The 24,847-nt window shown below is 44.0% G+C and overlaps 1 protein-coding gene across 3 annotated transcripts in view; it reads right to left on the reverse strand.

Annotated features, from left to right (window-relative positions):
* Positions 1-24,847, reverse strand: part of MYLK (myosin light chain kinase) — a 383,637-nt gene that overhangs the window by 13,523 nt on the left and 345,267 nt on the right. For all 3 annotated transcript variants that reach the window (XM_083153527.1, XM_083153528.1, XM_083153529.1), the window contains exons 12-13: positions 12,827-12,979; positions 906-1,029 (exon numbers count right to left, since the gene is read on the reverse strand). In XM_083153527.1, the coding sequence (XP_083009653.1) occupies positions 906-1,029; positions 12,827-12,979 (277 nt within the window). The remainder of the gene's footprint in view (positions 1-905; positions 1,030-12,826; positions 12,980-24,847) is intronic.

Genomic DNA, 24,847 nt, shown 5'->3' on the forward strand with positions numbered 1-24,847 from the left:
TCCCATTCTTTTTAAAGCAGCAATCAATTACACTGCAAAACCAGGTTGATTTTGCCATGTAGTCGATTGCTGCTTTAAAAAAAAAGGGAAAACTCTCCCAAAATCTCTCACTTTCTGAAACTCTCACCCTATTACATTTGGTCCTGAATTTATAGATGTGTGTGCTGTCATCATCTTGGCAAGATTCATAGGGGAAAATTTACTAAGATTTACTGATTAGTTGTCCATAGCAACAACCCATGTGAAAATGAACTCACATCTTAGTAAATTTTGGCCATAAACATCAGGAATGTTTTGATTTATGAGAACATAAATTGACATCACCAAGTCACTTTGTCATTAATACAGTATTAATGAGTCATTTAAGGACTAGCAAAGCCCCAGTGTTGCAAGTAAGGGGGTACGGCGTGGTACGGAGTACCTGTAAGAAATATGTTGCAGGTACGCAGTACCACTTACCCCTGATCCACTGTCATTTCTATTTTCATTTTAAGTCTAAATATAATGCATCCGCAGCCCGCCCACCCAGCATTTTGATTGGTGCTGTATGCAGCTACCTGCTACTGCTGATTTAGCCTGTCACACTGACAGGCATCAGCAGCGCCGACAGCATGAAGAGCAGGCTCCACTATTGTAAGCACAATCTGCCTGGCTCTCCCCCAAGCAAGAGCCAACCCACCCCCAGCCATTCCCTTTTTCTCATTCCCTGTCTCCTGTGTCCACGCCTCTATTGTCATTTAGTCACTCCTCTTGCTTTGTGTGACCACGCCCCCTGATGACAAATGACCATGCCCATTTTTGGTGGAGGCTATCAGTACCACCAAGAAAAAAATTCTACTTGCACCACTGCAAAGCCCAAAAAAGATATGTATTCTTTATCGAATACTAGTGAATGCTTTACTTACCTGCCATTTCCGTCGGGCCATGTACTTCTTCATCCTTTCCTTGGACAGCGTCTTTGCCTCCATAGTGGTAGTGTCCTGCTGCAGCCATGCATGCTGTATACATTGGGTGCAATTTAACCTCTGTCTGTTAATAAAATAAACAATTGTGACTGCCACAAGGACACATTTTATATATATATATATATATATATATATATATATATATATATATATATATATATATAACATTGCACTGCATGTCAACTTGCATACATGTATTCCATACACATAACATACTGTATTCCAGACGAGCATTGAATTCTATGGAGCACATGCACGCCCATTTCAATAGCATACAACAGGAAAAATGTCACTGTGCAACGCACACAAAAAATGGGTATGATGAGTATGTCTACAATCATATGAGATTCTGATACATAGTTCTTCATATGGTTAGAATGGCTCAACCGAGAAATGAGGAGGCATGCCAATGACTACAATATTAATTATAACATTTTATTTATAAAGCACCACAAGTGGTTTGCAGCACACAGAACAAATTATTTTCAAGAAAGAAACATTTTTCACTCCAGGCGCTGCAAACTTTAGAGCTGCATACCAGACTTCAAAAGAGGTCACCGGACCCCAAAAAACTGTAGTGCAACAAAGGAAAAGTCTCACATGCGCTTAAAAGTCCTGAAATATATAGGTGGTCCTTCACAGGGCTCCCAGCCTTTTTTCTCTCACTCCAACCAATTCATGCATATGGAGAAACAAAGAGAGAGAAAATATATACAATGATGAATAAATCACAAGCCGTTCTCCTTCTAAGTTAATGGAAAGAGAGGAAGGGGTGCTCCCAATAGTTTCCAAACGATCACCTCACAGAGTTCACAAAGTCTGTCTTAAGTAAGCATATATGTGAGCAATCATTTCATATATGCACGAGTGAGGTGATCCCGTAAATTATCTTGGATCGTTTGGAAACTCTTGGGAGCACCCATTCCTCTCTTTCCATTCACTTAGAAGGAGAACGGCTTGTGATTTATATTTATACATCCTTGTATATTTTTTTTTCTCTTTTTTTTTCCCCATATGCATGAATTGGTTGGAGTGAGAGAAAAAAGGCTGGGAACCCTGTGAAGGACCACCTATATATTTCTGAACTGAAGTATGAGCCCATGTGCAGAATTTTGGACTGGCTCACACAGATATGCAGTTATGCCTGTCAGGTACACTTGTGGGCTATACAAAAAAGGGAAATTAACAGTTAATATGGAGCATACATGCCGACCTTTAAAAACTCTGGGAGAAGCACGGAGAGAGTGAAAGGGGGCAGGAGTAGGCTAAGTTTTGGGGGTGGACGAGGTTGACGTCACCAAGCCCCACCCCCATGACAGGCAGCCACATTAATTTGCGGGTCTGTTGATGGGGAGGGGCTAAAATTAAGCAAAATTACGTGATTCACGTCATTTTGGCCCCACCTCCTCCCTGCGGACCCTCAAAATTCTGCATTTGATACTGTGGTGAAGGGTGGAGCAGGGGCTGTGGTGATAATGCGGGAGACTTATCCACCTCCCTGTGGGGGCCGGGAGGGGGACCACAATTTGCGGGACCCTACCAGCCATTCTGGGAGGGTTGGCAAGTATGATATGAAACGCTTGTCGTGTGTTGTTTACTCAAAGCTGCTGCTTGAAGGAAGTACAAATCACAGAGAAGAAAGATATGTCCTTGTGTAGGTGCACCTCAGAAATATAAAAAAAATATTTTATTTAGTCATTACTAAAAGGCTGAAAAAATATTAAAAACAACAGTGGACATACACAGGTGGGGTTCACACATTTAAAACTAAGGTGGCAGACATATGTTGCTATTATTACAATATATTTATTTAATGTCTTGCGTGTGTCACTGGTTGTACAGTGTGTAGGCTACCTAGATCCGTGCAGTAGTTGCAGTTCTACAATTCTCTGCAATGGCTGCTAACAGACCTTTATATCAGGTGCCAAATAGGAGTGGGTCAGGTGACCTCTTATTACTCCTTTATGTCTGCAACCCAGTACACAGCAAAGCAGGTGAACAGTCACAAAGTGTGAGCTGCTATTATTATCAGAGGCACTATATATTATAATGTGCCCTGCGTATTTGACAGTGTTTATAGCAGAATGACTGTTACAGGTCCCTCAGACGTAGTTCTGGGTATCCCACTGTATCAATGCAATTGGGGATCACAACCCAGAGAGGGCATGCAGTCACTTGAGTGTGTGAGATATATTTTATCACACACTGAGTGTATACACTCGAGCACAGTTGTAAGTGAGTTTGAGCCCCTACAAGGGCTTCGAGGACATCACACTGTTAGGACACACAATCAAAATACAATATATGAAAAGTAAAGAAAAGAGCAACAATCTGCCTGCACACCGCAGATTAGCTTCCTCAGGATTAGCTTCCTAGCGGCCAATCAGGAGCCGACTTTCTCGGCTCCTGATTGGCTGCTAGGCGGCCCATTGAATCATTCGGAGGAGAGGCGCGGAAGATGAAACATCTCTGCGTCTCTCCTCAGTCCGATGCGGGGAGCTGACGGAATCGCCGGCATTTGGCAGAAGACCTGGACTACTTCGGATAGAAGAGTTGGATTTCCTTCCACAGGTCCCCCATGGATTTCTTCGGATCCAGGACCCTGGACTCTTCAGCCCTGGAGCCACGGACCAGCCCCGGAACCAAGGTCCCGGACCCCGGACTCTGCAGCCCCGGACCCCGGATTCTGCAGCCCCGGACCCAGGAACCAAGGCACCGGACCCTGGAGCCCCGGACCCTGGAGAACCGGACCCCGGACCCAGGGACCTACCGACGGGCTCAAGATAGGTAAGTATCAGTATGTGTGGGCTTTGGATGTATTAAAGTTTTATTTTTATTGTGTCTGTGTGTGTTTGACTATTTTTATTACTGTGGAACTACAAGTGCCAGCGGGCCCTTTAATGCCCCACACAGGGGAGCCGAGAGAGGGGGGGAGCGGGTACTAATTACCCGGGCCCACACTTGCTGAAGGGGCCCCGCAGGGGCCCTGGTCTGACCCCTCCCTTCCCCCTCCATCCCTCCCGGGTAGCAACAGTAGCACACACTTCTACAGCATGTGCTGTGCTGACAGCAGGCTCAGCATGAGTGTCTCACTGACAGCATGAGAGGTCATGCTGAGCCTGCAGTCAGCACAGCACATGCTGTAGGTGTGTGCTGCTTCTGAGATTACAGTTTTTAGAGTTTTCTTTCACCCTCTTCTAAACATTTTGGGGCGTAGCCTAAGTGTGGGAGGTTCCCACAACACACACTTAGGCCACGCCCCCAAAATTTTACCGGGGCCCGGCATTCCTCTCGGCTGCCCTGGCCCCACATGCTGGGACTTGTGGTTCTCCAAGTCCCTGCATGTGGTGCATGCTTGCTGGAACAATACACAATAGTTTTCTATCTTTTACACAATTATCAGCTCGATGCCCACAGCCCAGGGGCATCGAGGACAGCCCCGGGCTTCAGCATGGGCAGGTAAGTTCTGGAGGGGGGGGACCCCTTCTTTGGGGGGGTCCCCACTCCCCCAGGACCCCTGCCTATGCTGACCAGTCAGGGGGTGAATGCTTTGGCCTGGGGGACTTGTATAAAAAGTCTCCCCCCGGCTGTGTCATTACCCTGCTGGCTGGTTGGGCCCGGTGCTGTTTCTTGAAATACGGGGGACCCCTAGTAATTTTTTCCCCCGTATTTTGGGAACCAGGACTGGCCCTTGAGCCTGGTGCTGGTTTTATAAAATCCGGGGAACCCCAACTTGTTTGTCCCTATGATTTTATGAAACCAGGACCGGCTCTTTGTGCCCGGGGCTGGTTATGCTCAGGAGGGGGGACCCCACGTGGGGTTTTTTTAACCCTTTTTTTGGACAGAACCATGCACAGATCACAATGATCTGTGCATGGTTCTGTCAAATTTGCCAGCCAGAACCTGGTCAAATTTTTGGGCGATTTTTTTGGTAACCTTTACCAAAAATCGCACCCTATTACATGTGCGAGTTGGATGCTTTCCAATGGGAAAACATCTGGATGCGAATTGAAGTGTTAAAAATCGCCACTTCTAAATGTGCGATTTCGTTGCAAAAAGTGCGATTTTTTTTTTTTGCTGCAAATCGCACCCTATAAAATATGCGATTTTCGGAAAATGGCTGAAAAAAAAAAACGCACCATAAAGGGATTTTTGTAAGAACTTACCGTTCGAATCCCTTTCTCTGATATGGTCCTGGTGACACAGCTCAACACTGGGATGTAGGAGGGTCCGAAGGAGCCAGGCACCTATCCTAAAGCTTTTAGAGGGTAGGCTCCTCCCCTACTGCATCCCGGACTCTTCAGTTCAATCTTTCAAAGCCACTGGAATACATTAACTCAGTACAAATGCCTGCACATATTATATGCACATTTTTCAACAATAACTTTTAACCAAATAACATGAAACATCATGAACCTGGCATACTTACTGAGCGTAAGGGAGGGATCGCTGTGTCACCAGGACCATATCAGAGAAAGGGATTCGAACGGTAAGTTCTTACAAAAATCCCTTTTTCTCTTTCAATGGTCCTGGTGACACAGCTCAACACTGGGACGTTCCAGAGCCGGTCCTTTGGGTGGGTACGCTCAGGTCTGCAGCTCTCATTACTGCTCGAATGATGCGTCCTCCGACGCGAACTCATGGAACCTATAGAATTTGGCAAATGTATGAACAGATGACCAAGTGGCAGCTCTGCAAACCTGCTCAGCTGTTGCCCCATGTCGAACCGTCCAAGAGGTGGCAACCGACCTGGTGGTATGCGCATTAATCCTGGCCGGAACAGGCCTACCAACTTTAGTGTATGCAAACGCTATAACAGAGCGCAACCACCTAGCAATGGTCTGCTTAGATGCAGGCCAACCAATTTTGTGTATGTCATACAACACTAACAAGGTATCAGTCTTTCTGACACTCTTGACTCTGTCCACATAAATGCGTAAGGCACGCACAACATCCAAATTCCTCAATTTATCCCTTTTTCTGGAACCCTCTGGGGGTTGAAACACAGGCAGAACTATCTCCTGATTTAGATGGAAAGAAGAGACTACTTTAGGTAAACACTGGGGTACCGTCCGAAGAACCGCCCTATCATCGTGAAATATCAGGATGGGAGACTTGCATGACAATGCTCCCAACTCTGACACCCTCTTTGCTGATGCCACTGCCAGCAAAAATACCAATTTCCATGTAAGAAACTTAAGGTCAGCCGACCTTAATGGTTCAAAAGGTGCCTTCTGAAGGCATTCCAAAACCAGTGATAAGTCCCAAGGTGCTACTGGTTGTTTTTAGGGAGGTTTCAACCGAGACACCCCCTGTGGGAAGGTCTGTACCTCCGGCAATAATGCAATCCTTTTCTGGAAGTAAATGGACAAGGCCGAGATCTGCACCTTTAGAGATTGAAGGCTTAACCCAGAGGAAAAACCATCCTACAAAAATTCCATCATTTTTGTCAATTTAAAACGTGATGTATGTGACTTCCGTCTCTCAAACCATCGAATATAGGTCTTCCAGACCCTATAATAATTTGCCGGAGACAAATTATTAGAATGGCGGTCTCAACAGCCAGGCCGTCAAAATTAATCGAGCTGAATCCAGATGATTGAACGGTCCTTGTCTTAGAAGGTCTGACCTCAGAGGTAGACGCCACGAGTCCACAGACAATCTCTGAAGCCTCGAGTACCAGGACCTCCTTGGCCAATCTGGGGCCACCAAAATCACTCGGATTGCCTGGGCCTGTATCCTTTTCAACACTCTCGCCAGCATTGGAACTGGCGGAAAAACATAAAGGAGATTCCCCTCCCAGGGGATAGTCATGGCATCCACTGCTTCTGCCAGTGGATCCCTTGTCCTGGCATAAAACCTGGGCACCTGATGGTTGAACCTGGATGCCATCAGGTCCACATCCGGAGTTCCCCACTTCAAGGTAATCTGATGAAATATTTGAGGATGTAGGCTCCATTCCCCTTCCTTCAGCTCCTCCCTGCTCAGGAAGTCGGCCTCTATATTCTCCACTCCTGGTATGAATATAGCTGATACTGCTGGAACATTCTGTTCCGCCCACAGGAGGATTCTGGACACCTCCCACATGGCCAGTTTGCTGCGTGTGCCTCCCTGGTGATTCAGATACGCCACAGCTGTGGCGTTGTCGGTCTGAATCCTTAAAGGGAGTCTCTGTAACCTGTCTCCCGCCAGAGAAATCACCTTCCAGACAGCTCTCAGTTCCAAGATGTTGATCGATAGAGCAGACTCCTCTGGAGTCCACAAGCCCTGCAGACGCAGGTCCAAGACTACTGCCCCCCAGCCCCTGAGACTGGCGTCGGTAGTGACTACCAGCCAGCTCCAGGACTGCAGTGACCGACCCCACTGAAGGGAATCCACGTCTGTCCACCATTTCAGGGAGGCTCGAGTTTCCGAAGACAGCACTATCTGTTCTGACTTCACGGTCTGTGTGTTTCCTGACCAAGCCGTCAAAATGTTCCACTGGAACACCCGAGAGTGGAACCTGGCAAACTGCAGCGTCTCGAAAGACGCCATCATCTTCCCCAGCAGCTTGAGGCACCTCCACACTGGTGTGCTCCGAGAGCTGAGAATCTCCTGGACTAAGGCAACCAGATCCCTGTCCTTTGCCTCCGGTAAAAATACCCGATGTAGATGGGTATCCAGAATGACTCCCAAGAATTGGAGTCTCTGTGACGGCACCAACTGAGACTTTTGTAAGTTTAAAAGCCAGCCGTGAGCCTGCAAAAAACTGATGGCTTCTGCCAAGTGACTCTGCAACCTGTCTGCTGACTCTGCTTTGAACAGCAGGTCGTCCAAATAAGGTATCACTGTGATTCCCCTTCGCCGAAGCACAGCCGCCATTACAGACATTATTTTGGTGAATACCCTTGGTGCTGTGGCCAGACCAAAGGGCAACGCCTGGAACTGTAAGTGCAGGTCTCCTATCGCAAACCTCAACAGGGCCTGATGTTCTGGGTGTATAGGGACATGAAGGTACGTCCTGGACATCCATTGACGCCAAAAATTCTCCCTGGTCCAGGCTTAGTAGCACTGACCGTAGAGACTCCATTTTGAAATGGTCTACCCACAAATGGACATTCAGTGACTTTAAATTCAGTATTGGTCTGAAAGACCCGTCTGGTTTGGGTACCAGAAACAGAGTGGAATAAAAGCCTTTCTTCCACTCTGCCCTGGGAACCGGGATTACCACCCCCTTCTCTAACAGAGAGTGAGCTGCTCTTAAGAGAGCTGTACGGAGCCGAGCTTCCTTTGGTAAAGCTGTGGGAATGAATCTTCTCGGAGGAAGACCTTTGAAGGGAATTCTGTAGCCCTGGGCTATAATGTCTAACACCCAGGAATCCTGGTTTAGTGAAGCCCATGCTTCCTTGAACTGTAATAGACGACCCCCCACCTTTACCACTGCCGGGCAAATCCCCTGACAGTCATGCGTAGGGTTTGTCCTCTCCCTTGGTGATAGGTTTCTTGTGAAAGGAACCAAATTTTGACTTTGGGGCCTTACCCCTGGAGGACTGAAACTTTCCCCTAAATGACTGTCCTCGAAAGGACGCACCACCTCTAGGGGAGGGCCGAAAGGACGGCCTAAAAGCAGAAAATCTTGATGTCTGCTTGGCTGCGGGGGCAGGCAGGAAGGTACTCTTGCCACCCGTGGCCTGCTTAATAATCTCTTCTAATTCAGATCCAAATAATAGCTTTCCTTTAAAAGCTAATGTTTCTAAGGCCTTCTTAGACTCATTATCTGCCTCCCAGGCCTTAAGCCAGAGTACTCTCCTGGCATTGATAGACACTGTGGAAACTCTGGTCGCCATTTTGAGAGCTTCCTCTTCCGCTTCCAACACATACTCTGCTGCTGCCTTAAGCTTCTCCGCCAGCAACAACACACAAGGATCAGCATGTAAAATGGTGCATAAATCATTGGCCCACTCAATCATGGCCTTAGAGACCCAGGCTGAAGCAATAAGGGGACGTAGGGTGAATCCCACCCCTTCAAATATAGCTTTGAGATTACCCTCCAGCTTTTTGTCCACAGGATCCTTAAAAGCTGCGCCCCCTTGCACTGGTAATACAGTAGCTTTTGACAGATGCGCCACAGAAGCATCAACTACTGGCACATTTTCCCAGAGCTCCGCATGAGACTCTGGCATGGGGTACAGACTTAAGAATCTCTTTGGCATCTGCAGCCTTTTATCAGGGGTTTTCCAAGCCCCTTCCAACAATTCTTGTAAACCTTCATCTGAAGGAAATGTAACAGCTTCCTTACGCTGCCGTTTAACAACACCTTTAGCAGGAGTTTTATCCTCCACTGAAAGTTTTAAAGCCTGTTTAACAGCTGTAATCAAATCCTCCACCCCTGCGGCTGAGGAATCTTCAGAATCATCACCCTGCTCCCAGGGAATGTCTGCATATGCTCCCTCCTCTTCATCTACCAATAAAGGCACAGAGTAAGACCTTTTAGGGGTCCCTACAGCATCAACATCAATTTTGTCTTGCAAGTCACTAAACCTGTTGATCCCCTTTGCAGTATCCTGCATCACCTGTATGAAGGCAGGATCTGCCTGGGTAAGAGGCAAGGAGCCAGAGGACTGCTGAGATGATGACATAGGTCTCTGAGATTCTACCAAGGCATCACCCTGTCTGTCCAGCAATTGCACTAAAGCATTAACCGACCTGCCCAGGGCACTAGCCCACACGGGTTCAATCTGCTCTGCCCTCTGGGGTTCACAGCAGCGCAAGCAATACACAAACCCCCCTTGGCCATCTGCTCAGGTACAAATTTTTGTGTACAAACATTACAAGCGCTCAGTGTATTAAGGGCTCCCTCCCCCAAAACCACAGCTTGTTGCTCAGACATGATGTAAAGTAACCACACAGTGCATACAATGTACAACAGCGCTTATACAGAGTCAATGCACCCAGCCACTTATCTGTCTGTCGGTTTCAGATGCGGGGAAACGATGCCCAGGAAATCCAAACACTCTGTCAGGATCTGCAAGCCAGCTCAGCTCCGCTGCAAGCGTTCCGAATGGCGCCAAAACAGATTTAGGGAAGAGACCAAGTCCCTGCTGCGGGGTCCGTGACTTTTGGCGCCAACCACCCCCAGACAGCCGCTCCCTTAGTAGGATCTCCTAGTTCCAGTATCTCCCCTTCGGCTGGGGACCACTTGGAACATGCCTGTAACACACTGCTGTCCTCTCATAACAGGAGCTCAGTGTGTAAGCTCCGCAGAAAATGGCCGCCGCCATCACGGAGCGCCTGTCCCCCATGATCCCCACCTAGCGTGAAGCCGGTTTCAGAGCGCTCCGGAGCCCAGGCAGCTTCTTAAAAGAAGCTGTAAGCGCTGCACAAGGAGGCCAGACAGCGTCTCCCTTGTGCACAGTGAGCTGACAGGACGCGCTTCTGTCAGCTCCTGCTGCGCTAGCAGTGTGAGGATTCACTAATGAGAATCCTCACACTGTGCCTACCTAGCTAGAGTGAAAGTTAATAAAATAATAAAAATACCCTAACTACTCTAATTCTTCGGCTGCTCCCGCAGCCCTTTAGAATAGCACCCACTCCAGTGGGCACCTAACACGAACTGAAGAGTCCGGGATGCAGTAGGGGAGGAGCCTACCCTCTAAAAGCTTTAGGATAGGTGCCTGACTCCTTCGGACCCTCCTACATCCCAGTGTTGAGCTGTGTCACCAGGACCATTGAAAGAGAAATTATATTTTCGCCCCTGGAATCAATTTGTAAATTCTGGATGCCGCTGGAGGTGTTATCCTAATGTTTTTGTGCAATGGGTAACCCTCTACTTACTATGAGGCCTAAACCCCTTATGTTGCACTTGGTCATTGAAATGTGATTTTAGTTATACATTAATATTTTATCATTTTTTATTGTGTCATTAAATTGTTAGAAAATTGATTCGCTTGGTTTAGCAATTTTATTTGGCGCTGCTTATCACTTCTTTTTACACTTGTGGGCAGTACTAGTTTTCTGTAAAAAATGTATAAATCTAGAATGAGATGCTCATGCAACTCATTCTTGGCGAACAGCGCTACTGCTACATCTGCATGGGATCACTCTTTACATCGTGGATGGGGAACCTTCGGCCCTCCAGCTGTTGTTGAACTACACACCCCAGCATGCCCTGCAACAGTTTTAGAATGGCCAAATGGCAAAACTGTAGCAGGACATGCTGGGTTGTGTAGTTCAACAACACCTGGAGGGCCGAAGGTTCCCCATCACTGCTTTACATAGACGCACAGGTTGCTGTCACCAGGTGTTGTAGGCTAGCGGATAAACCTCCACCCCTCCCTACTGATTGTATCCCATATAAGAAATGTCATAAAGTATGAGAAGGCCAGACTTGAGAACAGAGGGGGTTCACAAAATGGCTACAGGTTGTCAGCTGGCTACCGGCTGTATTCAGATGGAGCCATATCGCCGTTTGACAAGAATGAGGTGCGGGAGCATCTCAAACGCAAGAGTCCCATTCAGGATTTGTGTTCACAGCATTCAGCCCACATTATTCAGCATTGACTACAGGAACTGCAGGACTCTATGTTTATGGAATAATTTGCCTAGGGGACCCAGATGCTCCACATGAGCACTGTACATTACAGCCCATTTTCACAGAGCTTATGATGTACTGTAATGTTGGAGCCACACGCAGCTCCGTCAGCCAAGAATGAGACACACGAGCGTCTCACACGCAAGTTCATCCCAGTCTTGATGAATGGTGCGGCTCAATCTGTATATATCAATCCGTCACTGAATTAGTGGAGCATTATCCACCCAGCGGTGTACTGCATGGATATTGTATGGCTTGCATCAATGCACCTCGGTGCGTCTGACCGTGCTACAAAAGTGGAACGCCAAAACTGTTGCCATGGTGCTATCACGCACCCAATGAGCCTGGCTCCATCTATGTTTACTATTTTTGGATATGATATAACAAGTTCATAAATTATTGATAGTCCAGTAGGACTACAGTAAGATGATAAACATAAGATGACTGATAAAAATCCAAAGCAATGGCACAGTGACACAAAAATAAATATAACATTCTCTGCGGAATTTAGATAGATTATTTATAATGGCCTACAGAGTGTAAATGTATGTATATGTAAAAAGAAATTACCTTTACTATATGTGCAAAGTGGTAAATTCATTACTTAATAATGTGTCTATTGAGTCAATAAACAGTATCATTTTAAACCAACCAGTAATCATTTAGGAGATTAGTCGGTACAGTTACATACAAAGGTCTATGAAGAAAAAACAAATTAATCATGTGACCACAACATGTTCTCTAACTAATCTCCCAATACCCTTGTGAGTCCCAATAAATACTTAAACTATTTAAGAATTATTATAAAGATCAGATAGAAAAGGGATCTACAGTATTTAACATTGCTCATATTGGGGTAGATGTATTAAACTTTAACAAGAGATAAATCCAAGGGTGATAAGGAGAGATAAATGTCCAGCCAATCACCTGCTAACTGCCATGTTACAGGATGTGTTTGAAAAAAGTCAGTAAGGAGGTGATTAGCTGGACGTTTATCTCTCCTTATCACTCTTGCATTTATCTCGTTAAGGCTTAATACATCTGCCCCATTAAGCTTAATGTGGGCATGTAATTAATTAAGTAAAAGTTGTTGTTTTTTGTTGACATAATAATCAAGTACAGCATATCACTCACTAGGAACCTCTGATCACCTCAGTAGTGTAACTGGTTACAACTGAGGGATGCATTCTAATGAATGACTGTAGTGTTCAGCTATAATTTCATGATTGGCATAATTGTATTGTACTTTTAGAACAGACAAAATATAGATATAAAAGAAAATATGAATTACTTCATGTCTTTCTTTAGCAGACTGTTGATAAAATTCTTGGCATCCTCTGATATCTCATCAAATGCTTCATCATCAAAGTCCCAGGTAGCAGAAGTAACGTTGGCCAGTGTCTCATTGTCATTATCACCCATAAACGGAGAAAGACCACTTACCCTAGAAAAGAAACAAAGGGAGTGGTAAATTGGCCCCTATTTAACTGTCAGCAAACACAATGTGCTGTAACCTACGAGTGATTATTTATCATCCATCAAACATGGTTACTTTTCCCCAACTAATCATTCAAGTGTAGAGGGAAATTAAATCCCAGCTGAACGATAAGTAGGCAGACATTTCCAGCAGTGTCTATCACCATCGATATCTCTGGAGAAGGATCAGTGCTACCGATTGGCCCCCACAGCAGCAGCAGAGTGTGTCAGTGACTGTATGTGTGTCATCTTTCATGTGTCAACATATGTGGGTCAGTGTTTCAGCATCTGTCATTGTGTCATCATGTGTCTGCATGTCAGCGTCATCGTCTGTGTGTCAGTGACTGAAATCTATCAGTATGTTAGTATTTGTGTCCATGTATCATCAGTGTCTGTCAGTGTGTTCATGTATGTGTGTCCATGTGTCAGCATGTTTGCCTATGCATAAGCATCTTTTATTGTGTCAGTGACGGTGTGTCCATGTCAGCATCTGTGTGCAGCATATGTGTCAGCATCTGTGTGTCAGTATCCATTCAACACATGCAGAAGTTGTGTTTTTATTTAAATATTGCATGCAGGAGAGGGTGGAACCTTGCTGCCTACTTCTGCGACATTACAAGATGGAGAGACGTTGACTGGTCCAAGAAAAAAATTGGTTAGGTATGAAGGGTGATGGTTTATTTGGACAGAAAAGTTGGATGGTTGGTCATTTGGATTATTGGAGGAAAGTAGGTCTGATGTATGGTCAGCCTTAATAATGCAACACAAACATGACAGTTTCACACCAGTTTCATTGACAGATTATTAATCATTTCACATTGGTGCCTTGGGGGTATTTGTTCAGTCAAATAACGAGAAATAATGAGATCGGTACATATTTATATCCTGTGCTATTATTATTAAAATGAGTGTCTGTATTCTATGTGGAAATGCCATAGAAATACAAAAAATTCTTATTGAGGTGCAGTACCATATTATATTTTCCGAAAATCGCATATTTTATAGGGTGCGACTTTCGAAAAAAATCACATATTTCCCCACTATTTCGCACATTTTAAAGGTGCGATTTTTAGTTAAACTAAAAATCTCATCCAGATGTTTTCCCATTAAAAAGTATACAAATCGGATGTGATTTTTAGTAAAGATTACTAAAAATCGCTAAATAAATAGACCAGGTTCTGACTGGAAAATTTGTCAGAAACATGCACAGATCATTGAGATCTGTGCATGGTTCTGGTGTAAAAAAAAAAAATGGCATGGGGCCCCCCTCCAGAGCATAACCAGCCGGTCCTGGTTTCATAAAATCATGGGGCAGAACAAATAGAGGTCGCCTGGATTTTACAAAACTAACACCAGGCTCAAGGGCCAGTCCTGGTTCCCAAAATACAGGGGGACAAAATGACTAGGGGTCCCCTGTATTTCAAGAACCAGCACCGGGCCCAACCAGTCAGCAGGGTAATGCCACAGCCGGGGGAGACTTTTAATACAAGTCCCCCCGGCCAAAGCATTCATCCAAAGCCCACACATACTGATACTTACCTATCTTGAGCCCATCGGTAGGTCCCTGGGTCCAGGTCTGTGGTCCGGTGCTCCAGTGTCCATGGTCCGGTGCCTTGGTTCCTGGGTCCGGGGCTGCAGAGTTCGGGGTCCGGGGCCTTGGTTCCGGGGATGGTTCGGGGCTCCAGGGCCGAAGAGTCCGGGGTCCTGGATCTGAAAAAATCCATGGGGGACCTGTGGAAGGAAATTCAACTTACCGAGGTCCTCCTGCGAAGATCTGTCCTCTTCGTTCCGAAGTAGTCCAGGTCTTCTGCCAAATGCCGGCGATACCAGACAGTTTAAAATCATTAGCTTTAGAGTTTATGGTCAAATAAAGGGGCAAAACTCTGTGACATTGGAAATGCAGCTGCTGGTATATGTGGGGGAGCAGAGTGTTTCAAATGGCTATACTAGAGTCGCACCCTAAATTCCACTTTTAGTTTTGGAAATAAAATGCAGGAAAGGTGCAATTATCAAAAGGGCAAATTAAACAAATTCTTATGTTACGATGTGCTATTTTAAGAGTGCCCCAACAAAAAAGAGAGTCTTTCTTCTTGCTCTTCGAAATACTTTATTTTACTCTCTAGGGTGCACCACCGCTACTCTAAAATATTTAAGAGAATCACACTCTCTTATTTATTATATTTGTGGATCTTAACAATACATTACTGATACTTTATCTAAACTTTGTATCCACCTGTGCACTGGTCTACCTTCCCATTCCCCTTTTCCCTTGCCAACCCCCACATATACCAGCAGCTGCATTTCCAATGTCACAGAGTTTTGCCCCTTTATTTGACCATGAACTCTAAAGCTAATGATTTTAAACTTTTTTTCAATTTGCGGCACCCTGAACAAGATTTTAAAATTACCAGGGCACACCATCCGTAGTTTTTTTCCCATGTGGGGTCCTACATGGGTGTGTGTGTTTTTTTTCTTGTGGGGGGCAATCACACTTGCACCTAGATGCACACCGTAAAGTACAGAGTCTGTACCAGACTCATTTGCTTGAGGGACTCTGGTGTATCATGCCCCAGGGGTGTAAAGTTAAAATGCCCTTCTGTGAACACCATACGAGTCAGACAGTCTAACAGAAGGATACCTGAGCAGCTCATCACCTTGCTCCCTCATCTTCTCTAAATCCTGTAACAGGAGCAATAAACCCTTGAACCAAGACACTGGGACTGATATGGACACCATATTTGTGTGACATTCAGAAATGTCAACCTTGATGCATGTTGACCTTCAGTGTTCGAGCCTATTGCCTATACCCATAAAACTATGCTGAATTTGCTGAACATAAATTGGTGTTATTCACAGAAGATCTCCTTGCCTACACCTACAATTCTGTGACCTTGCTCTCGTGCACAGTTCACAGATTTAGTTTCTTGTCTGAAACTTTTGACTAAACTTTTCCTAGAGAAAGGGACCAGGGGCGATGAAGAGGTGTTAACACATCCAAAGATGAAAAAAAGAGATGGTAATAATAGGTAAGAAATAACCTTGATTATTGGGAGATAATCTTTATCACAACAAACGGGAGAGGGTTCTTTAATAGCATACCCGTACTCACGCTCAAGATTGAAAATTGTGCTCATAAAGGTATCTTTTGCAACACTGGGGGATTTCACCACGAGTGGATTCTAAGGTGCTGGATGCGTACCGTACTCACAAATAAGAATTGCTAGCACAGGCGCATCAAGGTTTCTTTTTTTATGAAAGGAACCCAGTCTCTCGTGGTGAAATCCCCCAGTGTTGCAAAAGATACCTTTTATGAGCACAATTTTCAATCTTGAGCGTGAGTACGGGTATGCTATTGAAGAACCCTCTCCCGTTTGTTGTGATAAAGATTATCTCCCAATAATCAAGGTTATTTCTAACCTATTATTACCATCTCTTTTTTTTCATCTTTGGATGTGTTAACACCTCTTCATCGCCCCTGGTCCCTTTCTCTACGAACTGTATCCACGCGGGGTTGAGTGGTGACCCCTTCTTTCGGACCGGCAGAAGAAGAGCGACTGCGCCTTGGGACTGATAACTTTTGTTTGTTTTTGTTTTAACTAAACTTTGCCAAATCAGTGGTAATCATGTTTGATAAAGCTTTAGGGATTATTTCTGTTTCTTTGGCATCCATCTCAGTTTAAGTATCTTGGGGTCATCTTGTCCAGTTCTAACACTAACCTGTTTGAACTCAAGTTCTTAGCCTTCATACCAAATTTTAAATTCAATTTTAAGTAGTGGCCGTCACTGAAGCTCTCTTAACAAAATCCCATAGATTGTAAGCTTACCCAGTTTGTTTTAGCCCTATTTCCAGTTGTAAGGCGCAACGGAACTTGCTGCGCTGCATAAGAAACTGTTAATAAATACTGTATATAGACAGGTTTCATTTAAAAATATATGTCTTGCCAAAAGTGTTTACCTGTGTTAAGACTCTCTAACACAGTCCCACCTTCTTGTGTTAGGGAATTGCAGTGTTTGGTGGGGAAGTTTATTTGGGGAATAAGTAGGCCATGGCTAGCACACGCAATACTCATTCAGAGCAGTACTAGTGTGGCATTCAGCTTAACACATTCTAAGCTAAAACACTGCACGTTTGGCTAGGATTGTACAGCTGTCCAGGTTTTCATCATCTAAACAATGGACACTTATAGAAGGCCAAGCAATGCTCCTTCTATGTTCTCCAATGGCTCTCTAAAAGTCCTGTTTTCATCAGCCTACCTACATCATACCTGTACTTCGACTGACATCCCTATCGACTTGGTCATCATTTGTTAACTTTCTTGGATTTACCTTCATTGCCTACCCACTTGGCTGGGTGGATTCTAACTCTGTTTCTATTTCTATTGTAGATCCCCACTAAGACATTTAATATTAAGATTATAGCAGTTCTATTTAACTGGTTTCACTGACACAGTGCCTGTTCATAACTTGCCATGGCATAAGGAACTGCCCAAAAAGTTGACTAATGATCAATGCCAGATATTTATATCACTCCCAGATATTTAGATGTAATTTTGACAGCTCCTCTACTATACAGGTGAAAGAGACACAATGTAAGATTTTGTCTCTGTAGTATAGATGTCCGGGTTCCATCTCCACCTGATGTTTTTGGGTCTCTATAAACTCTGTTGGAGGAGTGGTCTGGTGCCAGATACTCAGCTTCATATTTGGTTGCATTGTTCAAATTGGTTGGCTTCTGTCAAGTGATTCAGAGAGTCCCAATCACTGGACTTTCACTCCTTGATACCTATGAATTTTGTTGTTGTTTTTAGCCTTATTGGATATGACCCCTCCCAAATGACATCATTGCTTTGTCATCTTTTTTCTTCTTCTTTTTTTGTAGTTCTATTTTTTATTGAGTTTAAAAAAAATCAAAATAAGAAACATACAAACAAACAAACAGGCAATACTGCTTGTGGATCAATCTGTCAGTAATAAATAACCAATATTAGTACAGTAGTAACAGTAAATATCACTCTAGCATACTCAAATATTAACAGTCAGAAATACGCATATATAGCAGCAGCAGTAATGTCAAAAAAAATAAAAGGTATGATAAAACTAAAGAAAGAAAAAGTCTGACCGATGATGGGTTGTATATCAAATGTTTCACCATCAAGTAGATCGAGTATATTAGTAAATCTGCTAATATAAATGAAGACATCAAAGTGTGTAGCAGAGTTTGTGGGGTAGCAGAGTCCAGAGACTCAGGATCTTATTCTGGTTGGTGCGGGAGGACCGTGTTCGCATGGTCCGTCCAAGCAAATTCCGCATTCTCTCGGGAGAGCATGAGTCCAGCAACAGACAATGGGGAGTGGCGTTCACATGAGCGTATGCCACCGTGCTCGGACAGATCTCAGCCTTTTCCACCGACATCTGGCGTACATATGAGCGTACGCCACCATGCTGTCCACCTTTTTCGCTCAGAGGCTCAGCGTGTCTCCCCGATCGTGAGAGGATGTGCGCCCGAGCACGGTGGCGTACGCTTCACATATATTGGCCTGCAAATATTCCCTTTCAAGTTTCATAGTTACATAGTAGGTAAGGCTGAAAAAAGACTTGCGTCCATCTAGTTCAACCTGGTATAGATATCCATTGCTGATTTGGTAGGTTCTGATATTTTACAGACAGATTATATTTCTTATTTGTACCCATGGATGTTTTTATCCAGTAAATGCTTGTCCAACTTTGCCTTGAATGCATTTAATGAGCCAGCCGTTACCACCTCTCTGGGAAGAGAGTTCCAGAGTTTGACTGTTCTGACCGTAAAGAAATTCTTTCTACTAGCTGTATGAAATCTTTTTTCTTCTAATCTATACTCATGCCCTCGTGTCCTAGATTCCTTTCTAGTAGAAAAGAGGGTGTGTGACAGTTCCTTATATTGGCCCTTGATATACTTGTACATGTTGAGCATGTCCCCCCTTAAACGTCTCTTTTCCAATGTAAATAGTCCCAAAGTGCTTAATCTCTCCCCGTAGCTTAAATTCTCCATTCCCCTAATAAGCTTTGTTGCTCGCCTTTGGATTTTTTCTAATTCTATGATATCCTTTTTATAGTGTGGGGCCCAGAACGGCACTCCGTACTCGAGGTGAGGTCTCACCAATGCTTTATACAGTGGCATAATTACCCTTGAGTCCCTAGTTTCCATTCCCCTCTTAATACATGCCAGAATTTTGTTGGCCTTTTTTGTAGCTACATTACAATGGGCACTACATCCCAGTTTGCTGTCTATTTGGACTCCTAGATCCTTTTCAAATATGGAATTACCCAGTTCCTCTCCACTAAGGTTGTAACTTGCACACTGGTTGTGTCTCCCAAGGTGCATAACCTTACATTTATCTACATTGAACCTCATCTTCCATTTTTTTGCCCACTCATCTAGAATTGCAAGATCATTTTGAAGCATGGTGACATCTTCTGATGATTTGATGACTTTGCTAAGTTTTGTATCGTCCACAAAGATGGATACATTGCTGAGTAACCCTATCCCAATATCGTTAATAAAAATGTTAAACAGAATGGGCCCCAAAACCGAACCCTGGGGCACTCCACTTAGTACCGGTATCGTATCTGATACGGCACCATTCACAACCACTCTTTGTTCTCTATTACATAGCCAAATCCCTACCCATCTGCAGATATTTTCACCCAATCCTAGTTTCTCCATTTTATTAATCAATCTCTTGTGTGGGACAGTATCAAATGCTTTAGCAAAATCTAGGAAAAGCACATCTACAGCATTTCCATTATCGAGTTTTGTGCTAACCGCTTCATAGAACCCTAGTAGATTAGTTTGGCATGAACGATTTTTCACCAACCCATGTTGGTTAGTACTGAGGGTACTTATGTATTATCTGGGCTCCCATGTTAAATGTACCCCATTTTTTCATACCCCTACTATCCAACTATGCATGGAGTTGATTTTATATAGTGTGGCGAGCCACCGTGCCCGAAGCGTGGTGAGCGGACGCGATCTCATAAGAAAAATAGGAGTCCAGATATTACATAAGTACCGTACTGAGTAGACGGTGATGGTCTAAATATTCCTGGATACCATCCCTTAAAAATCCTTCAAATACTTTACCCACAATTGATGTTAAACTAACGGGTCTGTAATTAGCGGGATCTTCCTTTTTTCCCTTTTTGAATATTGGCACTTCCTCTGCTATTCTCCAATCTTTTGGTACTATACCTGACGATACTGACTTGCTAAAGATATAATGTAGGGGGGTAGCTAGTTCATCCCTTAATTCCATTAATACCCTCCGATGAATCCCATCTGGCCCTGGTGATTGATTTGTTTTGAGTTTGCTTAGCCTCTGTATTATTTCCTTTGGCGTGAAATCCACAATGAGATCTGGCTTATTTGTCCCGTTTGTGGTAAATGTTCGTTCCACAGTCTGCTCTCCCTTAGTAAATACTGATGAGAAGAACTCATTTAACAGTTTTGCTTTTCCCTTCTCCTCAGTAACACTTTTTCCACTAGTATCAGTTAGTGGGCCTTCGTTTTCCTTAATTAAACGTTTACTATTTATGTATTTAAAAAACTTCTTTGGGTTGGTTTTGCTTTCAGTGGCTATGCGCTCTTCATATAATCTTTTAGCTGCTTTGATTACCCATAAGTTTTGTTTGATTCTTTGTATTTTGCGAACGCCTCCTCATTCAAGTTATTTTTATAGAATTTAAATGCTCTTGTTTTATTGTTGATAGCTGACCTTACTTTTTTGTCCAACCATGGTGGCTTTTTTTATTGAATTTACCTTTATTTACTTTAGGAATGAATTCAATAGTTAGTGAATCAAGCACCTTTTTTAGAGTATCCCACATTTCCTCTGAATTTTTTCCCTCCATAACCGTTTCCCACCCAATTCCTGTTAGGGCTTCCCTGAATAATTCAAAGTTCGCTTTTCTGAAGTTTAGTATTTTTGCAGATCCTTTTTGACGTAATTTACGGAAGTTGATTTCCAGTGAAACCATATTGTGATCACTGTTCCCTAATTGTTCAATTACTTTTGTGTTTGAAACTAAGTATGTGTTATTTGTTAATACTAAGTCCAAGAGTGCCTCATCACGAGTTGGAGTTTCTACCGTTTGTGTAATAAACTGGTCTTTAAGTAAGCTGTAAGCAGCCCATACACGCTGCTTTGTGGGCGTGCTGTACTAGCACGGATCACATTGCATTGCATTGCATGTGCGTCCGTTGTGCATGCAATGCGATGCAATGTGATGAAACCTAAGTACAAAAAGTATGTGCAAGCACATACTTTTTGTACTTAGGTTTCATCACATTGCATCACATTGCATGCACAACGGATGCACATGCAATGCATTGTGATCTGTGCTAGTACAGCACGGAAAGCACGCCCTCATAGCAGCGTGTATGGGCTGCTTAAGAACCCATTGCTTCTTGCTGATTTACCTGTTTCGTTTTCCCAATCAATGTCGGGTAAATTAAAATCCCCCATAATTAATACCTGACCCTGATTTGATGATTGTTTGATTTGGTTTAAAAGAAGAGACTCTTCCCTTTTGTTTATATTTGGTGGTCTATAGCATACCCCTATTATAATTTAGTTTTTTTTTATTATTGTCGGTTATCTCTGCCCACATTGTCTCTGAGTTGTCTTCTTCTAGGTCTGTGCTCATATTTTTCTCACATGATGTTAAGTTGTTATTTACATATAGCCACACACCCCACCCCTTCTATTTCCCCAGTCTTTCCTGTAGAGTGTATATCCCTCCATGTTTAATGCCCAGTCATGCGACTCATTACACCATGTTTCTGTAATACCAATGATGTCGTAGTCGTCTCTACTGATCACCGTTTCTAGCTCCCCGATTTTACTCACTAAGCTTCTCGCATTAGCCAGTAAGCATTTTAATTCATGTTTATTTTTAGATATGGCTCTAATATTGTGATTAGTTTCACCCCAGGACCCATTTTAATTCTTTACTAGCTTCCTCTTTCCCCTCTCCCCTTCATTATGACAATTACTCAATTACACTGTGTTATTTTTTTTTTGCAATCAATTTTTATTAGGAAAAATGGAAAACAAGCAAACATCAAATGAACATAAATTAAGCGTTACATTAGTAGCTCTCATCATATTACAGAATTATGTAGCCCAATACATTGTGTGGCAGACCTCTGTTCCAGACTTGAAGCATTCGTTATAGACAATCTCTTGCATTTCCATGGAACTCAACAGAGGATCAGTCTAGATAACATCAATACCACCAACTGCGCCACCATAACTAGATGGGCGTTGTGACAATTAGAAAAACATGGGAGAAAAACATGGGAGAAGGTAAAAGAGTTGCATGCTAACCGGTTCATGAAAAAAGTAGAGAATATAGGAAAGGGAAGTCGGGGATGAAAGGAAGAAGGTAAGGGGGGGGGGGGTGGAGGGAGGAGAGGTGATGAGGGGGGTTTACGGGGTCTGTCTAGGGGACACATGGGGGCAAGGAGTTACCTCCTTGTAGTAGCTTAGATTATTCCTGGGACTCTTTGAAGGTGAGCCAGCTCAACCAAGTCCAACTTTGCCTTGAACGCATTTAATGAACCAGCCGTTACCCCTCTCTGGGAAGAGAGAATGGTAATAGCTGAGCCCGGTTTTGTATAAGGATTTTTTGGGAGATTCGCGGCCTAGAGTTACCCCAAATGAATTTTCCAACCGCGCTTTGTAACTCCTTAAAGAAAGAAAGCGGGATCGCGATCGGTAGAGTCTGCAGTAAGTATAATACTTTAGGGATGATATTCATCTTGACAGTGTTCACTCTGCCCAGCCAAGACAGTTTGAGGGGCGACCATTTTGCAAAATCTGCTTTTATATTATTCAAAAGTGGGAGAAAGTTGAGTTGAAAGAGCTTGGCGTTGTTTTTAGATAGCCAGGTGCCCAGATATTTAATATGGTCGTCGTGCCAGTGAAACGGGAACGTTTTTTTAATCCCCTCAACTATGTTGGATGGTGTCGAGATGTTCAGTGCCACTGATTTTGTATAGTTAATTTTGAAGTTGGATAGGCGAGCCAATCTTTCAAATTCTAACATCAAGGAGGGCATTGAAGTGATTGGGTCTGTTATTGATGCCAGGAGATCATCGGCATATAAGGCCAACTTATGCTCTGTTTTCCCTATCCTAATGCTCTTAATATCTTGGTTCATTCGAATCGCTCGCGCTACGGCCTCCATGCATAGGACAAAGATTAAGGGCGAGAGAGGGCAACCCTGTCGCGTGCCGTTTCTAATCTTAAACTGGTCAGATAGCGCCCCATTCACTCTCACCCGTGCCGAGGGGAAACTATATAATGCCAGGATGCGATGGTAGCAGTTTGGGCCTATTCCGATGTGTTTGAGCACAGCCTCCATGAATGACCAGTCTATCCTGTCAAAGGCCTTTTCTGCGTCCGTTGACAGGAGGATCGCGTGTGTTCCCTGGGACCTCGCGAAATGTATAAGGTCTATTACCTTTGTCGTATTGTCCTTGGCCTCCCTCCCCGCCACAAAGCCCACTTGGTCTCCATGTATCAGTACGGGGAGGAGGGAGCCTAAGCGCAGCGTGATAAGTTTAGCATAAAGTTTTAGATCAGTATTTAAAAGTGAAATTGGCCTATAGCTAGCACATTGGCCGGGATCTTTCCCCTCTTTAGGGATTATCGAAATGTGAGCTTCTAGGCTCTGGGGAGTGAAGCGAGCGTCTTTTGTGACTGAGTTACAGGCTTTTAAAAAGAGGGGCATTAAAAGAGAGCGAAATGATTTGTAATAGTTTATTGTGAAGCCGTCTGGGCCAGGGCTCTTTCCAGAGGGGGTGTTTTTAAGGGCCTTCTCCAACTCTTCTATTGTGAAGGGTTGGTCAAGCCATTGCATGTCTGTTTCTGAGATCCGTGGGAGGCGGACTGATGTCAGATAATCATCAATCTCTCGTTTGAGATTGAGATCCTCTGCTTGGGAGGTGACTTCCCTTAGGTTGTATAACCGAGTATAATAATCCTCAAAGGCCTTCGCGATCTGTGGGAAATTATGAGCCTTTTTACCCGAACGGTCTGTAATAGTATGGACGTATGCTTAAGCTCTTTGGGACCTAAGTGCTTTTGCAAGCATTGTGCTGGGTTTATTACCCCACAAGTAGAACTTGTGTCTGCACTTACGAAGTTCCTGTTTAGTTTTGTCTCTCAGCAACTGGTTAAGGGAAGATCTAGCCTGAGTCAGTTTGCTTAGCGTATCTGGGGAAAGTAGGGTCTTATGGGTTAGTTCAAGGGTCTTAATTCGTTCCAGTAACTTTGACTTTTTAGCTTCCTTTTCTTTTTTTATCATGGTCCCCAACTGTATGCATTTCCCCCTGATCACACATTTGTGTGCCTCCCAAACGGAGATTGAGAAGGCTAGTTCATTATCGTTATGTGAGATATAGTCGGAAATAGCAGATTCTAGTTCCTTCTTCGCCCTGACGTCTGAGAGTAGTAACTCATTGAAACACCAGGACCATCCCCTGGGAGGGGCAAGGGGTATTTGGATCTTAATACTAATAGGGGAATGGTCGGACCACGTTATATGACCCACTTCGCTATCAACGGAGTGTTGAAGGTGAAGGTGGTCAACTAGGAAGTAGTCAATTCGAGAGTAGACTGAGTGGGGGTGAGAAAAGAATGTGTAGTCTTTAACCGACGGGTGGTGTACTCTCCAAACATCTACCAACTGGTATTCATGGAGGAGCTGTTTGACCTTCCGATGATCTCCTGTACGTAGGGATTTAGGAGGGGGGTTACAGTCTATTAGAGGGTCTAGTGTCCAATTAAAATCT

The sequence above is a fragment of the Crinia signifera genome, chromosome 7 (assembly GCF_055691185.1).
Source record: "Crinia signifera chromosome 7, ASM5569118v1, whole genome shotgun sequence".
Classification (NCBI taxonomy): Eukaryota; Metazoa; Chordata; class Amphibia; order Anura; family Myobatrachidae; genus Crinia; species Crinia signifera.